This window comes from Rutidosis leptorrhynchoides, chromosome 5, assembly GCF_046630445.1.
Source record: "Rutidosis leptorrhynchoides isolate AG116_Rl617_1_P2 chromosome 5, CSIRO_AGI_Rlap_v1, whole genome shotgun sequence".
NCBI lineage: Eukaryota > Viridiplantae > Streptophyta > Magnoliopsida > Asterales > Asteraceae > Rutidosis > Rutidosis leptorrhynchoides.
In genome coordinates this window covers 435,952,534-435,971,302 of record NC_092337.1, presented here as the reverse complement: position 1 = coordinate 435,971,302, position 18,769 = coordinate 435,952,534, and the positions used below count along the sequence as shown (strand labels likewise).

The window sequence follows — 18,769 nt, the reverse complement described above, 5'->3', positions numbered from 1 at the left end:
TATATATATAATCAAGGTTGAAAACCAAGCGAAACGGGGTTGAGACGGTCGAGACTTTAAAACGTCAAAATGGGGTTGAGACGGGGTCGAGACGGACGTTGACTGACGTTGACTTTATATATATATATATATATATATATATATATATATATATATATATATATATATATATATATATATATAGGGGCAGGATCAATGGGGAAGTAACCAATCGGGGGAAGCAAAAAAAAAATTTTCGTTTTTTTTGAATTTTTTTTTTTCGACATCAAGATCACATGAAAATATGAACATTTAGAAGAGACACTTCGTGATGAATGTTATTATTTAGGCGGGAAAACGATCGACAAAAATAACATTCAAGATAATATTGTTCGTGAAGAATATGAACGTTTTTTTTCTTCATGTTTTGTGAAATAAAATTTAGCCCGATTTAGAGTTTAGAGTTTGGTGTTTTGGGTTTATGGATTAGGGTTTAGGGTTTAGGGTTTGGTGTTTTGGGTTTATTCCATAAACCCAAAACACCAAACCCTAAACCCTAAACCCTAAACTCTAAACCGTTCGTGTTAAAAACTCAATCTAAATCCTAAATCTAAACCCTAAACCCTAAATTTCTAAACCCTAATATCTAAACCCTATAAACCCTAATATCTAAACCCTAATATCTAAACTCCAATAGCTAAAACCTCAAAATACGCTCGAAAAACACGATAATTGTTATATATTATTTCTTCGAGCGTTTTCCCGCCAAAATAAAAACATTTATCACAAAGTGTCTCTACTAAATGTTCATATTTTCATCTCATCTATAATGTTCGTGAACAAAGTTTTTTCAAAAAACGAAAAAAAAAAAAATTGCTTCCCCCCGCTTCCCCCCGAATGGTTACTTCCCTCTTGATCTTACCACTATATATATATATATATATATATATATATATATATATATATATATATATATATATATATATATATATATATATACACACACACACACACATATTTCAAAGCCAAATAACTTTCGTTGCCCATTTTGTACATATAATAGCTATTATCGTTAATATAATACAGTAAAATAACACTAAACTGCATCAATTTTTATCGATTTGACCGACTTTTGACCGATTTTAATCGAATTTTTTACTTTTGACTAGCGTTTTTTTCCCGCATTTGACCCGACTTTTGAACGTTGACCGACTTGTTAGACAACGGGACGGGGTCGAGACGGCCCAGTCACCAAAACGTCACAACGGGCGTCGCAACGAATGTCGTTTACAACATTGTACATAATATATAACACAAGCTAAAACAAAGTGACTAAAACCAATATGACCCTCTGTGCATGATAATGAGTTACAAATATGAGTCCAAGAACTTCAATATCGGGTGTGACAAACAATGAAGTTATCATATTCGTCGTCAACATTATTGACAAGATTCTTGTGGCCTTTATTTATTTTAGTCAAATTGATTTTTGATCGTATTCGTCGTCAACATTAGTGACAAGATTCTTGGGTCCTTTTTTATTTTTGTCAAACTATTTTTTTTTATATGACAGCTGTGGAATATGATATTTGATAATCCATTTATGATATTTGTATGGAAAAAGTAAAAGGTAGCTAATAAGAGGAACTAAATATCAGTTTACATTTAAGTGAATCACATTTTAGTGGACTGTATAGAGTTTTTGATTATAGAAAATTTACTCAAACATTTCTCACTTTAAGACATATAACATGTAAAGTTGGTTACCGTTAGCTGCATCTAATATATTCTATATTTAATTGTTAGGTTCAATATGATAGATATGATTTGTTGTTGTAATGACCTAGTATAAATACCCCTAACATAGCTTAAACTCTAAGCTCTTTCCTCACTTGTAAACAACTCTCTCACACACCTCACTAATTCTCTCCCAATCCCCAAATCCTTGTAATCATCTTCACCTAATGAATCTTGGCACTATGTTGTGTGTATAATATGTGTTCTATCATCTTAATCAGCTTTATCATATTACAGTTCATACATATATACATATACGATAGATACATACTTTTGATATATCACAGATTCATCTAGAACACGAATTAAAACTGATTTCTAATCCTATCATTAATCTTAATTATACTTTATCTTATCTCAGTTTAGCAACTATGTTAAATTGTGGATGTATATTCCTAATATGATACTATTCACTTTGGATTAGATAGTCTTTTTACACTTCTTTACTAGGGCTGTAAACTGAAGGTATTTCATATGCCCGAGAGACATATTAAATTAACGTGGCTGATATGTTTTGATCCAAGTCGGGTCATACCCAATAACAAGCTTGCCAACACCTTATTCGTATTTGATCTTAACGATTGGATCATTGATTAAATACGCGACACTTGAATTTTAAAGAAAATGGCTTTCTAAAATTATTACTTGATGTATATATATATAAATTATGGAATAATTTATATGATATGGATTTAATTATTTATAGGTAAATAATAAATCAATTATGTTACATTTTATAAAATAGGTTTTATAAATGATGTAAACATAATAAATAAAATGTAAGTTTATAAAAATGTATTTTATAAAATTCAATTTTATAAAATCAAATTTTATAAAAACCATTTTATTTAAATGTATGTAGTGGCATGGGGACTCTAGTACACATGCTTAGATTCTTTTCTTGGTCAATTACAATTCCCATTTTCCATAAGCATGGTCTAGAGACTTGTAGTAAAAATACACATGCATAAACACATCAAGTGAAGAAGGAAAAAGAGCTGAAAATTCAGCTACTGCAGCTGTCCAAAAAAACGTGGGTTTTGGGACTCAAGACCAAGTCCTAAATTTGTTCTTGCAAGCTTAATTCAAGTGTCATTCAATTCCTAACAAAAGGCTAGGGTGTTGGTGATAAGTTTGGGGTATTATCTCTTGAGGTTTCATGCTTTTGAAACTACATTCATCATCATTTCTTTGGGTTGCTGCTGTCCAGAAATCAGTGAGCAAAGAAACTGGTTTTCTAGCTTAGTTAACAAAGGTTTAAAGGTTCCAAAGTATTGCCAAGATTAAGGGTGGTGTTGGAGTACAAGAGCTTAGGGTTCTATACACTTGAAGGTTCAAGTTAGGAGCTCATTTCATCATCATCTCCTTCAAACTTTCTGCTCATTTTGAAGAACCCTCAAACTTGTTTTGAGGAGGTATAAACACTATCCTTTCTTGTTAATTAGCAAGTATTATTTCACAACTTGATCCATGGGATTTACATTTAAATGGTTGAATGATTAACAAGTTCTTAAACGGCTAAACATACTCATATTAACACGCTTCCGCAAGCTTACTAATAAATGGTTTTAAGTATTATGAAACTTGTTAAATCCCAACAATGGTATCTAGAGCCGAAGTTGTTGAAATATGCTTCGAATTGTTGTTTTAAAACCCATCAACTTTGCATTCTAAGTACATGCATGAAAGAAGAATGCAAAAATTGTTGGATTTGGGTGGGTTTATGTTTAATGCCGAATTGGTTAGGGTCCAAAAGTGGGTTTGGGCTCTTCCATTTGGTTCATATTTGGTTGCATGTTGAAGTTCACAATCTATGCCTTGACCTTGTGTTGATTGCATGCTATATTTGGTTGATTTGTTATATTCATTTGGTTTGTAATAATAATTATTCAATGGCATGTAATAATTGTTCAATTGGTTTGTAATAATTATTTCATTTGGTTATGTAATTCATTTTATATTTGGTATGTAAAATAGAATAGGTTGTAATTTCATTTTCTAGATAAAATGTATTAGGATACATATTTTGTAAAAATGAAGATACAAGATGATGAAGACTTGAAGAACACAAGGTGCATATGGATGCAAGATTAAGTGGGAGATTTGAAATCTCCTACTTTGTATGATTAACCCTTACCCGGTGACATTTGTTTTCGGCTAAACAAATGTCCACCAAAATGGCTAGATTGTGAACACACTTATTTTGCATGTGTGGTTGTTTGTATGATTATTGTTTTGTATGTTTGGTTGATACAATAAATCACAAGATAACAACAAACAAAACGACAATTTAATTGGTTAAATTAGACGTACTAAGTACATGCAAAATGGTTATTTAAATGGTTGAATTAAAATTGCAACCAAAAACCTTAATAAATGGTTATTAAGAACAAGAAAAGGATAACGTATATAAAATGGTTTATATCAAGTAATTGGCTCAATTACAAGACATGAAATTGGTTTTTCATAAGTACCATACACTAAATGCATGTTGGTGTATGGCATAAAAGTTTTTCTCAAACTAGAATTAACGAAAACTTAAAATCCCTTTTACAAACAAGGTAAACAAGTTTAACGCCATCCTATTGTGTGACACTTAAAAGTATTAGGGAACTCATGATGGGATAAAGGTCACCTAACCGTTATGAGCAAACTAATATGATTAAGGTAAATTTCGCATGCTTGTGGGATAAAGGTCACCTAACCACTTGTATGTTAAATTTACAAGTCTATACAAATAGGACGACTTGATTTGGGAATCATGAACTTAGGGTCACCGAAGCATGATGAACAAATAGGCGTTGATGGGATAATATGCCATGCAAAAGGATTGCATGATCCCATAACTTAGAAGTTGCAAAAGGATTGCAATTGTCATATAATGACTACCTAGCTAAATCAAATAACGGGATAAAGGTCACCTAACCGAAATTTGGTTTACCGTTGGATTCTAAAATTTAATAAATATCAATCAAATTAAAAGGGTATTGTTTATTAAATCTAAAATCGATACTTAAAATGAACTTTGTTGAATTTTGTAGATGGCCGCTAATAACAACAACAACATGCAAAACGCACCACTTAACATGAACAACCTATCATTACGGTCTCTCCTCGAGAAAGACAAACTTAACCATACCAACTTTATGGATTGGTTCCGCAATCTTCGGATTGTCCTCAAACAAGAGGATAAAGCGTATGTACTTGAGGACCCCATTCCCGATCAACCGGATGAGAATGATGTGGAAGCAATGGCCTCTTATGATAAGTATTGCCACGACTCCCTTCAAGTCTCATGCTTAATGCTTGGGACTATGATACCCGAACTCCAAAAGGATTTCGAGCATCATAGTGCATACGACATGATAACGCAATTAAAGGAGATGTTCCTCCAACAAGCGCGTGTCGAGCGTTTCGAAACGGTTCGGGCGCTACATGCTTGTCGTATGGACGATACCCAATCGGTTTCATCTTATGTACTTAAGATGAAAAGCCTTATCGATCGTGCTAACCGTCTTAACCTAAACATATCAAATGAGTTAGCCACCGATCTTATCCTTAACTCCCTATCAAAAAGGTTTGATCAATTTGTAATTAATTACAATATGAATGGGATGGATAAGAGCATAGGTGAGCTTCACGGTATGCTTAGAACGGCGGAAACTAGCATGGGTAAAAGGGCTTTACCCGTGTTAGCAATCGATCAAGGTGGGTCAAAAGGTAACACCTCTAAGCCAAAGGTGGCCAAGAGAAAAGGACCCGCCCATCAAGGCAAAGGGAAAGGGAAGATGGTTACCCCAACCATCAACAAGGCTAAGAAGCAAAAGGTAGCCGAGAAGGCAAACCCCAAAGAAGACCCATGTTTCGGTTGCGGTGAGATGGGTCATTGGAAACGAAACTGTCCGGTCTATCTTAAGGAGTTGAAGGACAAGAGGGATGCAGGGCAAACCTCAGGTAATATGTATATGGTATATATAGAGCTTAGTATTACTTCTTCTAATACATGGGTATTAGACACGGGATGTGGAACTCATATTTGCAATTCTTTGCAGGGGTTCAAAAGAAGTGATCATAAGGCGGGAACATCAAGTCTCTATATGGGCAATGGTGCAAAGGTGCATGTTAAAGCTCAAGGAGATTTTATTTTGAAGCTTCCAAGCGGATTGGAACTTATTTTAGAAAATGTTTTGTATGCTCCGGATTTGTGTAGAAACATTATTTCTATTTCTCGCTTAAAACAATGTGGTTACGTTGTTAATTTTATTGATGATGATATTCATGTTTCTAAAGATAATGTATTCTATTTCAAGGCTTCGCCTTCAAATGGAATTTATGAATTGGTTCATGATGACACATCATCGAGCTCTATATACCATACTAGCACCAAGAAACTCAAAAGGGATTTGAGTGATTCCTACTTATGGCATTGCCGCCTTGGTCACATAAACAAGAACCGAATGCATACACTTCAAAAGAATGGACTTTTGAAATCAAATGTCCTAGACTCGTTTGATGTATGTGAATCTTGTTTACAAGGCAAATTGACTAAAGCACCTTTCGAAGGGACCTACGAAAGGGCTAAGGACTTATTGGGATTAATACATTCGGATGTATGTAGACCCTTTAAGCCCATAGCTAGGAATGGTGAAAGATACTTCGTTACTTTCATTGATGACTTCAGTCGTTTCGGATATGTCTACTTGTTAAGACATAAGGACGAAACTTTTGAAGCATTCAAAGAGTATCAAAACGAAGTACAAAATCAACTCAACAAGACAATCAAGGTACTTCGTACCGATAGAGGAGGTGAATACCTAAGCGATGCTTTCCAAGATCATCTTAGGAGTTGTGGGATTATCTCACAACTTACTCCACCAGGGACACCACAGCTTAATGGTGTTTCCGAAAGGAGGAACCGAACCCTAATGGATATGGTTCGATCTATGATGGCTAGAAGCTCGTTACCTCTATCATTTTGGGGTTATTGTCTATGCTCCGCGGCTCGTATTTTAAATATGGCCCCAACCAAGAAAATGGAACGAACTCCTCATGAGATGTGGTTTGGAAAACCTCCATCTCTATCATACTTAAAGGTATGGGGATGTGAAGCTTATCCTAAGCGTTACGTCCCTAATAAGTTGAATGCTCGATCCACGAAGTGTATCTTCATAGGATATCCCAAGGATGATATGGGATATTATTTCTATGATCCATCCGAGCAAAATGTATTTGTTGCTCGAAAGGCCGAATTCCTTGAAACTAAGTTCCTAATGGAAGGAAATAGTGAAAGGAAGATAGATCTTGAAGAGGTTCAAGATCAAGTAGATGATACACAATTGGTTGACACTAGCACTCAACATGAAAATGTTGAGAGTGATCAAATGGATGATCAAAATACACAAGACGTTCGCAGATCTGGTAGGATTAGTAATCCTCCTGAGAGATATGGGTTTCTCATGGATGGTTGCTATGTGGTTGATTTGGATGAACCAATAAACTACCAAGATGCTTTATCAAGGATTGATAAGGATAAATGGCAGGAAGCCATGAACGCTGAGATGCAATCCATGTATGACAACCAAGTTTGGGAACTTGTTGAACAACCTACTGGCTCAAGTCTAGTTGATTGTAAATGGCTTTTCAAGATGAAAACCGACATACATGGAAACTTGGATACATATAAAGCTAGACTTGTAGCAAAAGGTTTCACTCAAACTCAAGGGGTTGACTATGATGAAACTTTTTCGCCTGTGGCAATGCTAAAGTCTATTAGGATATTACTTGCCATTGCTGCTCATTATGATTATGAAATATGGCAAATGGATGTCAAGATCGCTTTCCTAAACGGACATCTTGAGGAAGATGTCTACATGGTTCAGCCTGAAGGTTTTGCTGATCCGAAATATCCTAAGAAGGTATGCAAGTTAAAGAAGTCAATCTACGGATTGAAACAAGCATCGAGAATGTGGAATCATCGTTTTAATGAGGAGGCCAAGAAATTTGGCTTCATTAAAAATGGTGATGAAGCTTGTGTATACAAGAAAGCTAGTGGGAGCACTATCATGTTCCTTGTATTATATGTGGATGATATATTACTATTTGGAAATGATGTTCCGGCAATGCAAGGAGTTAAAACTTGGTTAAGTAAATGCTTCTCCATTAAGGATCTTGGAGAAGCACAATACGTTTTGGGGATTGGGATCTACAGGGATAGATCCAAGAAGCTGATAGGTTTGAATCAAAGTGCATACATTGAAAAGATCTTGAAAAGGTTCAAGATGGAGAACTCTAAGAAAGGTTTGGTACCTATTCAAAGAGGAACACTCCTTAGTTCATCTCAGTGCCCCACCACGAAAGATGAACAAGAGAGAATGAAGAAAGTCCCATATGCGTCTGCCATTGGGTCAATCATGTATGCAATGATATGTACTAGACCGGATGTGTCATGCGCTCTTAGCCTGACAAGCAGATACCAGAATAACCCAGGAAACAGTCATTGGATTGCTGTTAAAAGTATATTGAAATACCTTAGGAGGACTAAGGATATGTTTCTAATATATGGGTCTGGTGAGGAGGAACGCGCTGTAAAAGGTTACGTGGATGCGAGTTTCCAAACTGATCGAGATGATTCTCGATCACAATCCGGTTATGTATTCACGTTAAATGGAGGTGCGGTCTCTTGGAAGAGTTCAAAACAGGATGTTGTTGCTTTATCCACTACAGAGTCGGAGTACATCGCCGCATCATTGGCAGCTCAGGAAGCTGCATGGATGAAGAAATTCATCGACGACTTAGGAGTAGTCCCTTCCATTCAGGACCCTCTTGAGATCTTTTGTGACAACGAGGGTGCGATTGCTCAAATCAAAGAACCTCGTGCTCACCAAAAGACCCGTCACATTGAGCGGAGATTCAACTACATAAGGGATGAAGTTGAAAAGAGAAAGATATGTATTCGCAAAGTTCACACAGATCTTAACATAGCGGATCCACTCACGAAGCTCTTACATGGATCAAAACATTTAGAACATGTTTGTGCACTAGGGCTTCGATATTCTAGTGATTGGTCATGATCTGTTTTAAGTATTGTAACGGAACGAAATTGTTCAAACTCATTAATATAATTATGGTATTAATTTATTTTGAGTTATGTTCCTATTTTGCATATTTTATCCATGAATAAGTAATTATTCTGAATTCCGTAGTCGATCACATTTGTGGGAGCAAATGTGAGGTTTAGACTATTATGAACTTGGATTGGTATACATTCACGGGATGAATGTGGGGCAAGGTTGCAACCAAGGTTCATAGATATTTGTAGGATACAAATATTGGAAGACCCGCTCTCAAGATTTACTAAATGGAGCCTTTGTGGTTGATCACATGTAATCTTGAGTAAAGGCGAATATCATTGTATCCTCTGACCTGAGATACGTATTGGGTTCGGATATTTACCAGGTATTATGCCTTGATTCTTTCCTTCGCTATTCTGAAATATGGTAGTTCATAAGGAAGAGCTCAGGTATAATGCAAGGTATGTATTTAGGACATATGTAGTCAAGATGGAATTTGTCCCTCTTATTCGTTGAGAGTCAGATGTTTAAGGCCTGATAAAGTTAAATCTAAAAGAGAGTGATCACTCTGTATCTCTTGGATTTAGCATGACATCTAGGACGAAAGGATATAATGAAAGATTCACCTATTCATATTCGAGATGGGAACTCGAAAGGGATGATGTTGTTGAATGGCACAAAGTCATAACATATTGGGGGTGATGGACGGTCGTTAGGTGGTATCCATCACTTGCATTAATTTCTTATGTTTCTCGTGCAAGTGGGAGATTGAAGGTATTTCATATGCCCGAGAGACATATTAAATTAACGTGGCTGATATGTTTTGATCCAAGTCGGGTCATACCCAATAACAAGCTTGCCAACACCTTATTCGTATTTGATCTTAACGATTGGATCATTGATTAAATACGCGACACTTGAATTTTAAAGAAAATGGCTTTCTAAAATTATTACTTGATGTATATATATATAAATTATGGAATAATTTATATGATATGGATTTAATTATTTATAGGTAAATAATAAATCAATTATGTTACATTTTATAAAATAGGTTTTATAAATGATGTAAACATAATAAATAAAATGTAAGTTTATAAAAATGTATTTTATAAAATTCAATTTTATAAAATCAAATTTTATAAAAACCATTTTATTTAAATGTATGTAGTGGCATGGGGACTCTAGTACACATGCTTAGATTCTTTTCTTGGTCAATTACAATTCCCATTTTCCATAAGCATGGTCTAGAGACTTGTAGTAAAAATACACATGCATAAACACATCAAGTGAAGAAGGAAAAAGAGCTGAAAATTCAGCTACTGCAGCTGTCCAAAAAAACGTGGGTTTTGGGACTCAAGACCAAGTCCTAAATTTGTTCTTGCAAGCTTAATTCAAGTGTCATTCAATTCCTAACAAAAGGCTAGGGTGTTGGTGATAAGTTTGGGGTATTATCTCTTGAGGTTTCATGCTTTTGAAACTACATTCATCATCATTTCTTTGGGTTGCTGCTGTCCAGAAATCAGTGAGCAAAGAAACTGGTTTTCTAGCTTAGTTAACAAAGGTTTAAAGGTTCCAAAGTATTGCCAAGATTAAGGGTGGTGTTGGAGTACAAGAGCTTAGGGTTCTATACACTTGAAGGTTCAAGTTAGGAGCTCATTTCATCATCATCACCTTCAAACTTTCTGCTCATTTTGAAGAACCCTCAAACTTGTTTTGAGGAGGTATAGACACTATCCTTTCTTGTTAATTAGCAAGTATTATTTCACAACTTGATCCATGGGATTTACATTTAAATGGTTGAATGATTAACAAGTTCTTAAACGGCTAAACATACTCATATTAACACGCTTCCGCAAGCTTACTAATAAATGGTTTTAAGTATTATGAAACTTGTTAAATCCCAACATAAACGAGTTGGGCCGAGCTCGAGCTCTGCTCTTTTGATTTTTGAAAAGCTTGAGCTCAGCTCTTTTCGAGCCTTGGATATTTAGCTCGAGCTCGGCCCGCGAATCATTTAAAAAGCTAGAGCCCAGCTCGTTATAAGATCGTATAAAGGCTTTAATGTGTTGTACCACGACTCTAATGTGCTGTGTTGTTAGTTACAACTATTAGAAAATTTTAAAATTTAAAAGGACGTGTTTGAAAAAATGAATGCAATTAACAGATGTTAATTACGTGGATCTTGAAAAATGAATGGATTTCTTGAGAAAATAAGTGGACGCTTTATTCGAGTAAAACCAATTCTAACAAGGCGTGAGATGCATCTCGTCAGACAAGGTGGCCAAAATTGACGTCCTCTGACGCTGTTAACGAGGCGTCAGAGGTAATGAAATTGGGGTGTTAGTTGGGGCTATAACGGGCCGTGCTCAAGCTCGAATCATTTAAATTTCATATAACTTGAATTGAGCTCGGCTCGGTTTCTGCCTAATATCATAAGCTCGAGTTCGGCTCGAGTTCAAATCGTTAATGACATAAAATTAATTTTTTATATTATTTAATTTTACTCTATTTAATATTTTTTTATGTAATGTAATTTATATTCATTTATAATCATATTTAATATTATTATTTTAACTATAATTTATATAATACTAATTTATATATCCTTGTATATTTTATTATCACAAAATATAATATTTTAGTGTATATAAATGAAAAGCTCGTTTAGACACGCGAGCCCGTTCGAGCTCGAGATATAAAGATCGAGTTTGATCTCGTTTATTAAACGATCATCAAAATAAGTTCAAGTTCGGGATCGAGCTCGTTTAAGCTCGGCTCAAATTTTTAAACGAGTCGAGCTAGAGTAACTCGCGAGTAGTTCAGCTAATTTACAACCATAGTATTTACCTAAGTTAAATTGCATGAAATTGTAACATTTTCAAAGATGAGGACATTTTCCGTAAATAGAGAATTCAAGAAGTCAATTTCTCAGAAAAAAAGAACTAACAAGGGTTATATCGCAAATATAAAAAATCCACAAGGGTAATTTCAGAAAATATGATTTCTCAGCGTTGATTTCATAAAAAAGTTTACATTTTTCCCTTTTTCACCCAAACTTTATAAACCATACAATTTTACCCTTATCTTTCTCTAAAATTTATTACCTCTTCGGTCCACTGCTTCTTCGGTCCACTGCTTCTTCTCATCAATCAAAAAGTTCATCATGAAAGTATCCCTGAAACTCGAAGATCAACAACAAAAACAAAACCCGATCCATTTCAAAGCCAAAATCCCCATCACCGTTTTCGGTCTCCCTTTTCTATCCGCCTTCTCCGCCACCCACCACCACCACTCCGCCACCGCAGCCGCCGCCACATCCGACAGTCTCTCCCTATCCCTCCGCACCCACTTTCTTTCCGGCCCATCACTCAAACTCTCTTACAACACCCCAACCACCACTCCCACCGCCGCCACCACCGCCGCCGCTGCCGCGGCAACTGCTACCGCACCTCTCACACTCACGCTCAAGTCCGGCGTAAGTCTATCTGGCTCCCCCAACAATTCCCCTTTAATAATCTCGGCTAATTTCTCGTTTTCACCTCAGAACCCTAACCCTAACCCTAATTTCTCAATCCATTTCAAACCGAGGTTAGGATCGTTTTCGCTTCGTAAATCGATTAATTCAACTGTTTCTTCTAACCCTAACGTGAAGCTCAATGGTGGGAATGGCGATATTGGGAGCGAAAACTCTTTCGGATTCGTGCCGTTGGATCGTCCGATTAATTGGAAAGAATTGACGGTAGAATCAGCGACAAAAGACTCGATTTTGTCAGGGATTTTGATGGCGGCCGATACCGAATTACCGGTGACTAAACGTGTGAAGGTGAATTTACGATGGGGTGTGTGTATTCCATCCGATTACGAAAAAAAGTTACCGTATTTGAGAGTGAACAAAATAAAAGTCGAACGAATGGATGAAATGATCGAAGAGAATGCGAATTTAAAGCACGATAACGTAGTTGATGCAAATGAATTTGAGATGTTGAAAGGAATGCATTTATGGATGAGTAGAGAATTGAGTGATTTACAGAAGGAAAATCGTGAAATGAGACGAACGTTGGACGAAATTAAGGAAATAAAATCATGGAAATCGTTAAGAAGTCGAAACGAGAACAATGGTGGCGGAGTGATGAAGGCGGTGGGGCTCCCGGTGGGGCCTCGGGTGGTTGAGAATACGGAAGGGTTTGAGCAGTGGAGAATGAAAAAAAAGAACGGCGGTGAGGCGAATGGGACGAGAGAAGTTAAGAATGGTGGTGGTTCGAACGATGTGGAAAGTGAACTTCAGCGAGCGATTAAGGCTGCTTCTTCGAAATGAGGTTTGAAATTTGTGTTTGGTTGTATATAATATGAGAATTGAGGTAATTGATTCGGTTAATTTTGTGTTTTATACGTGTTTAGTGCTTGTAATGTATGTGAATCCTTGAAGTTTATATAGTATTTTCATGCTTGTTGATGGTTTCATTTGTGATTTGTTATAGGTTATGAGGTTATCAAGTATCAACTCGAGCTTATGAGTTCGTAAACTGTTAAAATGTTAGTTTATCGGCCTTTTAAAAACTTCAATAGGCCGAGAAAAACCAAAAAGCTTCTGACCGAGCAGTATCAAGGAGTTATGAACATGAACAAAAAGAATGTGTGTGTGTTACCGTTAAAAAGAAATAGGCTGAGGAACCGATAATGTGATTGTGGCCTAACCAAACATTTTGTGTATGAGGTTGATAATAACTCTTTAGTTTAGGACAAATAATGTTGTTTACACATCTCATTTCCTCAAAACTCACGTTCGTGTTTGTGATATTATGTATTGTTGTAGATTTGTATTTTGTAGATGTAATGTTTATATGGATGAGAACAAAATCAATTCCTAACAAACTTAAATGTTGAAGATTTACACAACAAGAGCTGCATGCTTGGAAAGTGGAAACCAATCTTTAAGTAGAAATGGGTCATCGTGTCAATTGTAAGTTTGTAACCATCAGTCTATCATGATTCTGTTAATCGGAATGAATACCTAAAAATTTGTGGGTTTTTTTAGGGAGGTGGTGCATGTTTTTTTGGGAGGGATGATGGTTGAACCTAGGGCTGTAACGAGCCGAGCTCGAGCCGAGTCCAGCTCGGCTAGGCTCGAGTCCGGCTCGTTTAAATTTCATGGAGCTCGGCTCGAGCTCAGCTTGATTCGAGTCTAATATCTCGAGTCTAATATCGTAAGATCGAGCTTGGCTCGTTTGATGTTTTTTTTTAATATTATTTGATTTTATTCTATTAAATATATTTTTAAGTACTTTTATCCACTCATATCATAATCATAATTAATAATTAATAGTATAGTATAATTTTAACTATTATTATTTATTATATAATAGTAAATAGTAATAGTTATATACTTATATATTATTTTATATTATTATTACAAAAAATATTATTTTAGTGTATATAAATGAGAAGCTCGTTTAAGCTCGCGAGCTTGTTAGAGTTTGAGATATAAAACTCGAGCTTAGGCTCGTTTATCAAACGAGTTTTAAAATAAATTTAAGCTAGGCTCGGCTCGAGTCGAGTTTTTAACGAGTCGAGCTCGAGTAGCTCGGCTTATTTACAGTACTAGGATTGGATGAAATTGGTTTAAACAAGTAAGGGTTTCGTAGGCTTGTGGTATGATGGGCTGAAAAAGCAATTTAATAATTTTTGGCTTCTTATATATAATTTTAAGTTTTTATATTAATGAAAAGTTTTTTTCCTCATTTAACTTTAACAAGTATTCGGGTCGGCCCGTTTCGCTGGGCCTAAAATCGTTAGCCTGGAAGAAGGAAAAAAAAAAAAAGGCCCCTTGCAAGAATCGAACATGCACCCATTTGAAAACAACAAAGACCACCAAGCCACCTAACCACTTATGTCTTTATGTTATTATTTTACAGTGTTTAATATATATCCTTTAAAATTAGAGGGTTGGGCAAAATTAAAAAAGTTAGTCAAAAGGTGTGAAATTTAACATAAGGTAAAAACGGGAGGTAATGGTAACAAAATTGCAAAAAAGTTTCAAATGAATAGTGCCATTTTTTTGTCTTCTTTTGTTTTCTTGAATCTATGTATAATATAATTTTATTTTCTCAATATATTAAACTAGTATTGGGCCAGCCCGCATTGCTGGGCTCAATATTTCTCTAATGCTTCGGCAGCTTTTTTTTTGACCAAAGTGGAATGGTTGAATGGTAAAACGTGTAGGATTAATGTGCAAGGTACAACATATAACTATATGGCCAACCTCATTTGAGCCTTTGGGGTCACACACATATACACCGAGACGTCAATATATATATATATATATATATATATATATATATATATATATATATATATATATATATATATATATATATATATATATATTACTCAAGTAGCAAAATAAATAGTAAATGAATCGAAATTAATTAATTTACTATTCACATGAAAGCGACATGATAGAAATTATTAATTATAAGTTACATAATATACCCCTAAAGTATTTGAGAAATACGACTTTATGATATATATTTCGTCTAATTTGAATTCACGGGTTAATTGAAAAAGGTTCACGAGTTGTTTTTACATGTACTCCTCAAATATATATATATATTGGTTCTTGTTTTTGGTACAGAGTAACAAAATAAAAACAAAAATTAAAACCTTTTCTTACATCTCAAAGATCAAGAAAGCTACATGTCATTTTGTTTATGAAACGAAATCAATACGGAGTAATATTTATCTATTGCTTATTAATATAATTTGATTATATTAATTTGTTATTTTGGGTTTTGACTAGCATCCATTGACGGTCGTTTGAAGTGTAGTGTGGACTATCCAAAGAGACGGTCATACTTTTGATCGTAAGTTTCTCTCCGTCTCATCAATTTCTACAAGAAAGGTATATCGTTAACTCCTTTTTTGTTTTAATATTCGTGACAATTATTAAGGTGTAACTGGATCTAATTGTGATAAATTAATCGTGTGCATGTTTCATTAAATATATGAATATTTAATCTTGTAAATGTTTTATGAAATAATAAAAGATTATTATTTTAACTATCCGCTGCGTTAATCTGATTTGTTAAAAGTACACATGATTTTCCATTGATGATGTGCGGAGCCCATCGGGCAGAGTAATTGGGCTTGGTCCATGGACCGCGGTCAAGTCTTCCTCCTAAACCCTAATTCCCTCTTATAAATAGAGGGGTCACCAATCAATTAGGGCACCTAATCGGGACACATTCTCACTAGGGTTTTTACCTACGACTACTCGTAGGGTTTTTCCCCTTCGCCGCCAATCGGCGCCGCTATCGGCCGGCGGTCAGCCTTTAGCCACCCTCCCGAGATCATCATCTCGGCTAGGGTTATCACGGTATCCGGACCGGAGGTTAACGCCGCTGAACCAATAAAACCCTCCTCTGTTGCACTCAAGCGTGTTTCTATCCTAGGCGGAAATATGCTTGATCAAGTGGTGCTTTCATTGAGAGTCGGAACATATCTTGCATTCTTCCATCAATCCAACGGCTGTAAGTTTACTTTTGTTTCGTTACGTTGATAATCTAGAGATTAACACGTATTAACGTGTAGTCTAATTTGTGGTTCAAAGTTTATATCAGTTAATCACAATACCTCTAGATCTTGTATACATGAGTTAAGAGGATGATAATACTTCTGCCGTGGGTTTTTTAAATCATACAAGTATCAAATAAATAAAAAGGAATCTTTTCAGATCTCATGACCTCATAACCACCATGAAAGTTTTTTATTCAAACGTCATCGGTGAAATCGACGCGATTGCGCTCGATTGCTGCCGGTCCTCGATGATCGCCGACAACTTTTTCGCTTACAAATCTATCAAACGGCTGAGTTAATCTGGAAATTGTCGTCACAATATTCTTGCGGTCCGGGTCATGGGGTAATGTATAAATGGATTGAACACGTTTATATTGGGATGACGGAATTTTTTTTTAACCGCTGAAGGTAATAAAAAACCAAGTGGGTTTCACGTCATTTGATTGCCAATTTTTGTTACGTACAACTGCCAAAAGATATTGGGATATCACGTTATATTAGTTAACGATTTGCATAGCTACCCAGATTTACTAATTGATTGTAATTATTAAGTTGATTTTATAATCAATTAATGGGTCGACATATTTACCAAGATTGAGATCAATTTTATCATATATAATTAATAATAATTGATAAATTGATAATAGGAGGAATGAGGTAGAATCTGCACATATTTTATACTCCGTTTTGTGCTCACAATATGTTACCTACCCCTTTTTTATTTACAGATAGTGAATATATATCAAAATCTCATGCCTTCTTTCTATCATTTATAATTAGTATTGATACGAGGACTAGTTTTGATGAGCAATATATTCACTAATTAAATTATAAGTTGGATACTATGTTTATCCTTTATGACATAGTCAGAGGTAATTACGCAAGGGACAATATACGTCCCACTTATTATGTGTTCATCCACATTTACGTGGTTCTTTGCGTGTATTCTCACGGGTTTATGTGTATATCTTGCACGGAGATTTACGCAGTAATTCGCCCAGTCATTTGTGCACCTCTTTGCGAACCTATTTTGCACATTAACTATGATTGGTTGGTAATCTTATTTTTAGTGCGTTGCGCAACACTTTGCATGTGTTGCGCGCACGTTGCACCATAGCGGCTTCGCATAAGTCCATGATTGCAAGAATTTTAGTGCGTTGCGCAACACTTTGCATGTGTTGCGCGCACGTTGCATCATGGCTGCTCCGCGTAAGTCCATGGTTGCAAGATTTTTTGTGCGGTTCGCAACACTTCGCATGTGTTGCGCGCACTTTTTCTTTGCACCATGGCGGCTCCGCGTAAGGCCATGGTTGCAAGATTTTTTGTGCGGTTCGCAACACTTCACATGTGTTGCGCGCACTTTTCCTTTGCACCATGGCGGCTCCACGTAAGTCCATGGTTGCAAGATTTTTTGTGCGGTTCGCAACACTTTGCATGTGTTGCGCGCACTTTTTCTTTGCACCATGGCGGCTCCGCGCAAGGCCATGATTGCAAGATTTTTTGTGCGGTTCGCAACACTTCGCATGTGTTGCGCGCACTTTTCCTTTGCACTATGGCGGCTCCGCGTAAGTCCATGGTTGCAAGATTTTTTGTGCGGTTCGCAACACTTCGCATGTGTTGCGCGCACTTTTTCTTTGCACCATGGCGGCTCCGCGTAAGGCCATGGTTGCAAGATTTTTTGTGCGGTTCGCAACACTTCGCATGTGTTGTGCGCACTTTTTCTTTGCACCATGGCGGCTCCGCGTAAGGCCATGGTTGCAAGATTTTTTGAGCGGTTCGCAACACTTCGCATGTGTTGCGCGCACTTTTTCTTTGCACCATGGCGGCTCCGCGTAAGGCCATGGTTGCAAGATTTTTTTGTGCGGTTCGCAACACTTCGCATGTGTTGCGCGCACTTTTTCTTTGCACCATGGCGGCTCCGCGTAAGGTCATGGTTGCAAGATTTTTTGTGCGGTTCGCAACACTTTGCATGTGTTGCGTGCACTTTTCCTTTGCACCATGGCGGCTCCGCGTAAGGCCATGGTTGCAAGATTTTTTGTGCGGTTCGCAACACTTCGCATGTGTTGCGCGCACTTTTTATTTGCACCATGGCGGCTCCGCGTAAGGTCATGGTTGCAAGATTTTTTGTGCGGTTCGCAACACTTTGCATGTGTTGCGCGCACTTTTCCTTTGCACTATGGCGGCTCCGCGTAAGGTCATGGTTGCAAGATTCTTTGTGCGTCGCGCAACACTTTGCATGTTTTGCGTGCACTTTTTCTTTGCACCATGGCGGCTTCACGTAAGGCCATGGCTGCAGTCTGTGTGCTTTGCACGGTTTTTGCACGATCCTTTGTGCATTTCCTTTACCT

The 18,769-nt window shown here is 36.4% G+C and overlaps 1 protein-coding gene across 2 annotated transcripts; it reads left to right on the top strand.

Moving 5' to 3' along the window:
• The first annotated feature begins 11,929 nt into the window (after positions 1-11,929).
• LOC139846889 (uncharacterized) lies at positions 11,930-13,710 on the top strand. Of its 2 annotated transcripts, none has more exons than XM_071836436.1 (2): positions 11,930-13,165; positions 13,328-13,710. In XM_071836436.1, the coding sequence occupies exon 1, from the start codon at positions 12,013-12,015 to the stop codon at positions 13,162-13,164; it is 1,152 nt and encodes a 383-aa protein (XP_071692537.1). In that variant the 5' UTR covers positions 11,930-12,012; the 3' UTR covers position 13,165; positions 13,328-13,710. The 2 variants fall into 2 exon arrangements, with proteins under 2 accessions (XP_071692537.1, XP_071692536.1); XM_071836435.1 differs by having other exon boundaries at positions 11,930-13,207.
• Positions 13,711-18,769: the final 5,059 nt, after the last annotated feature.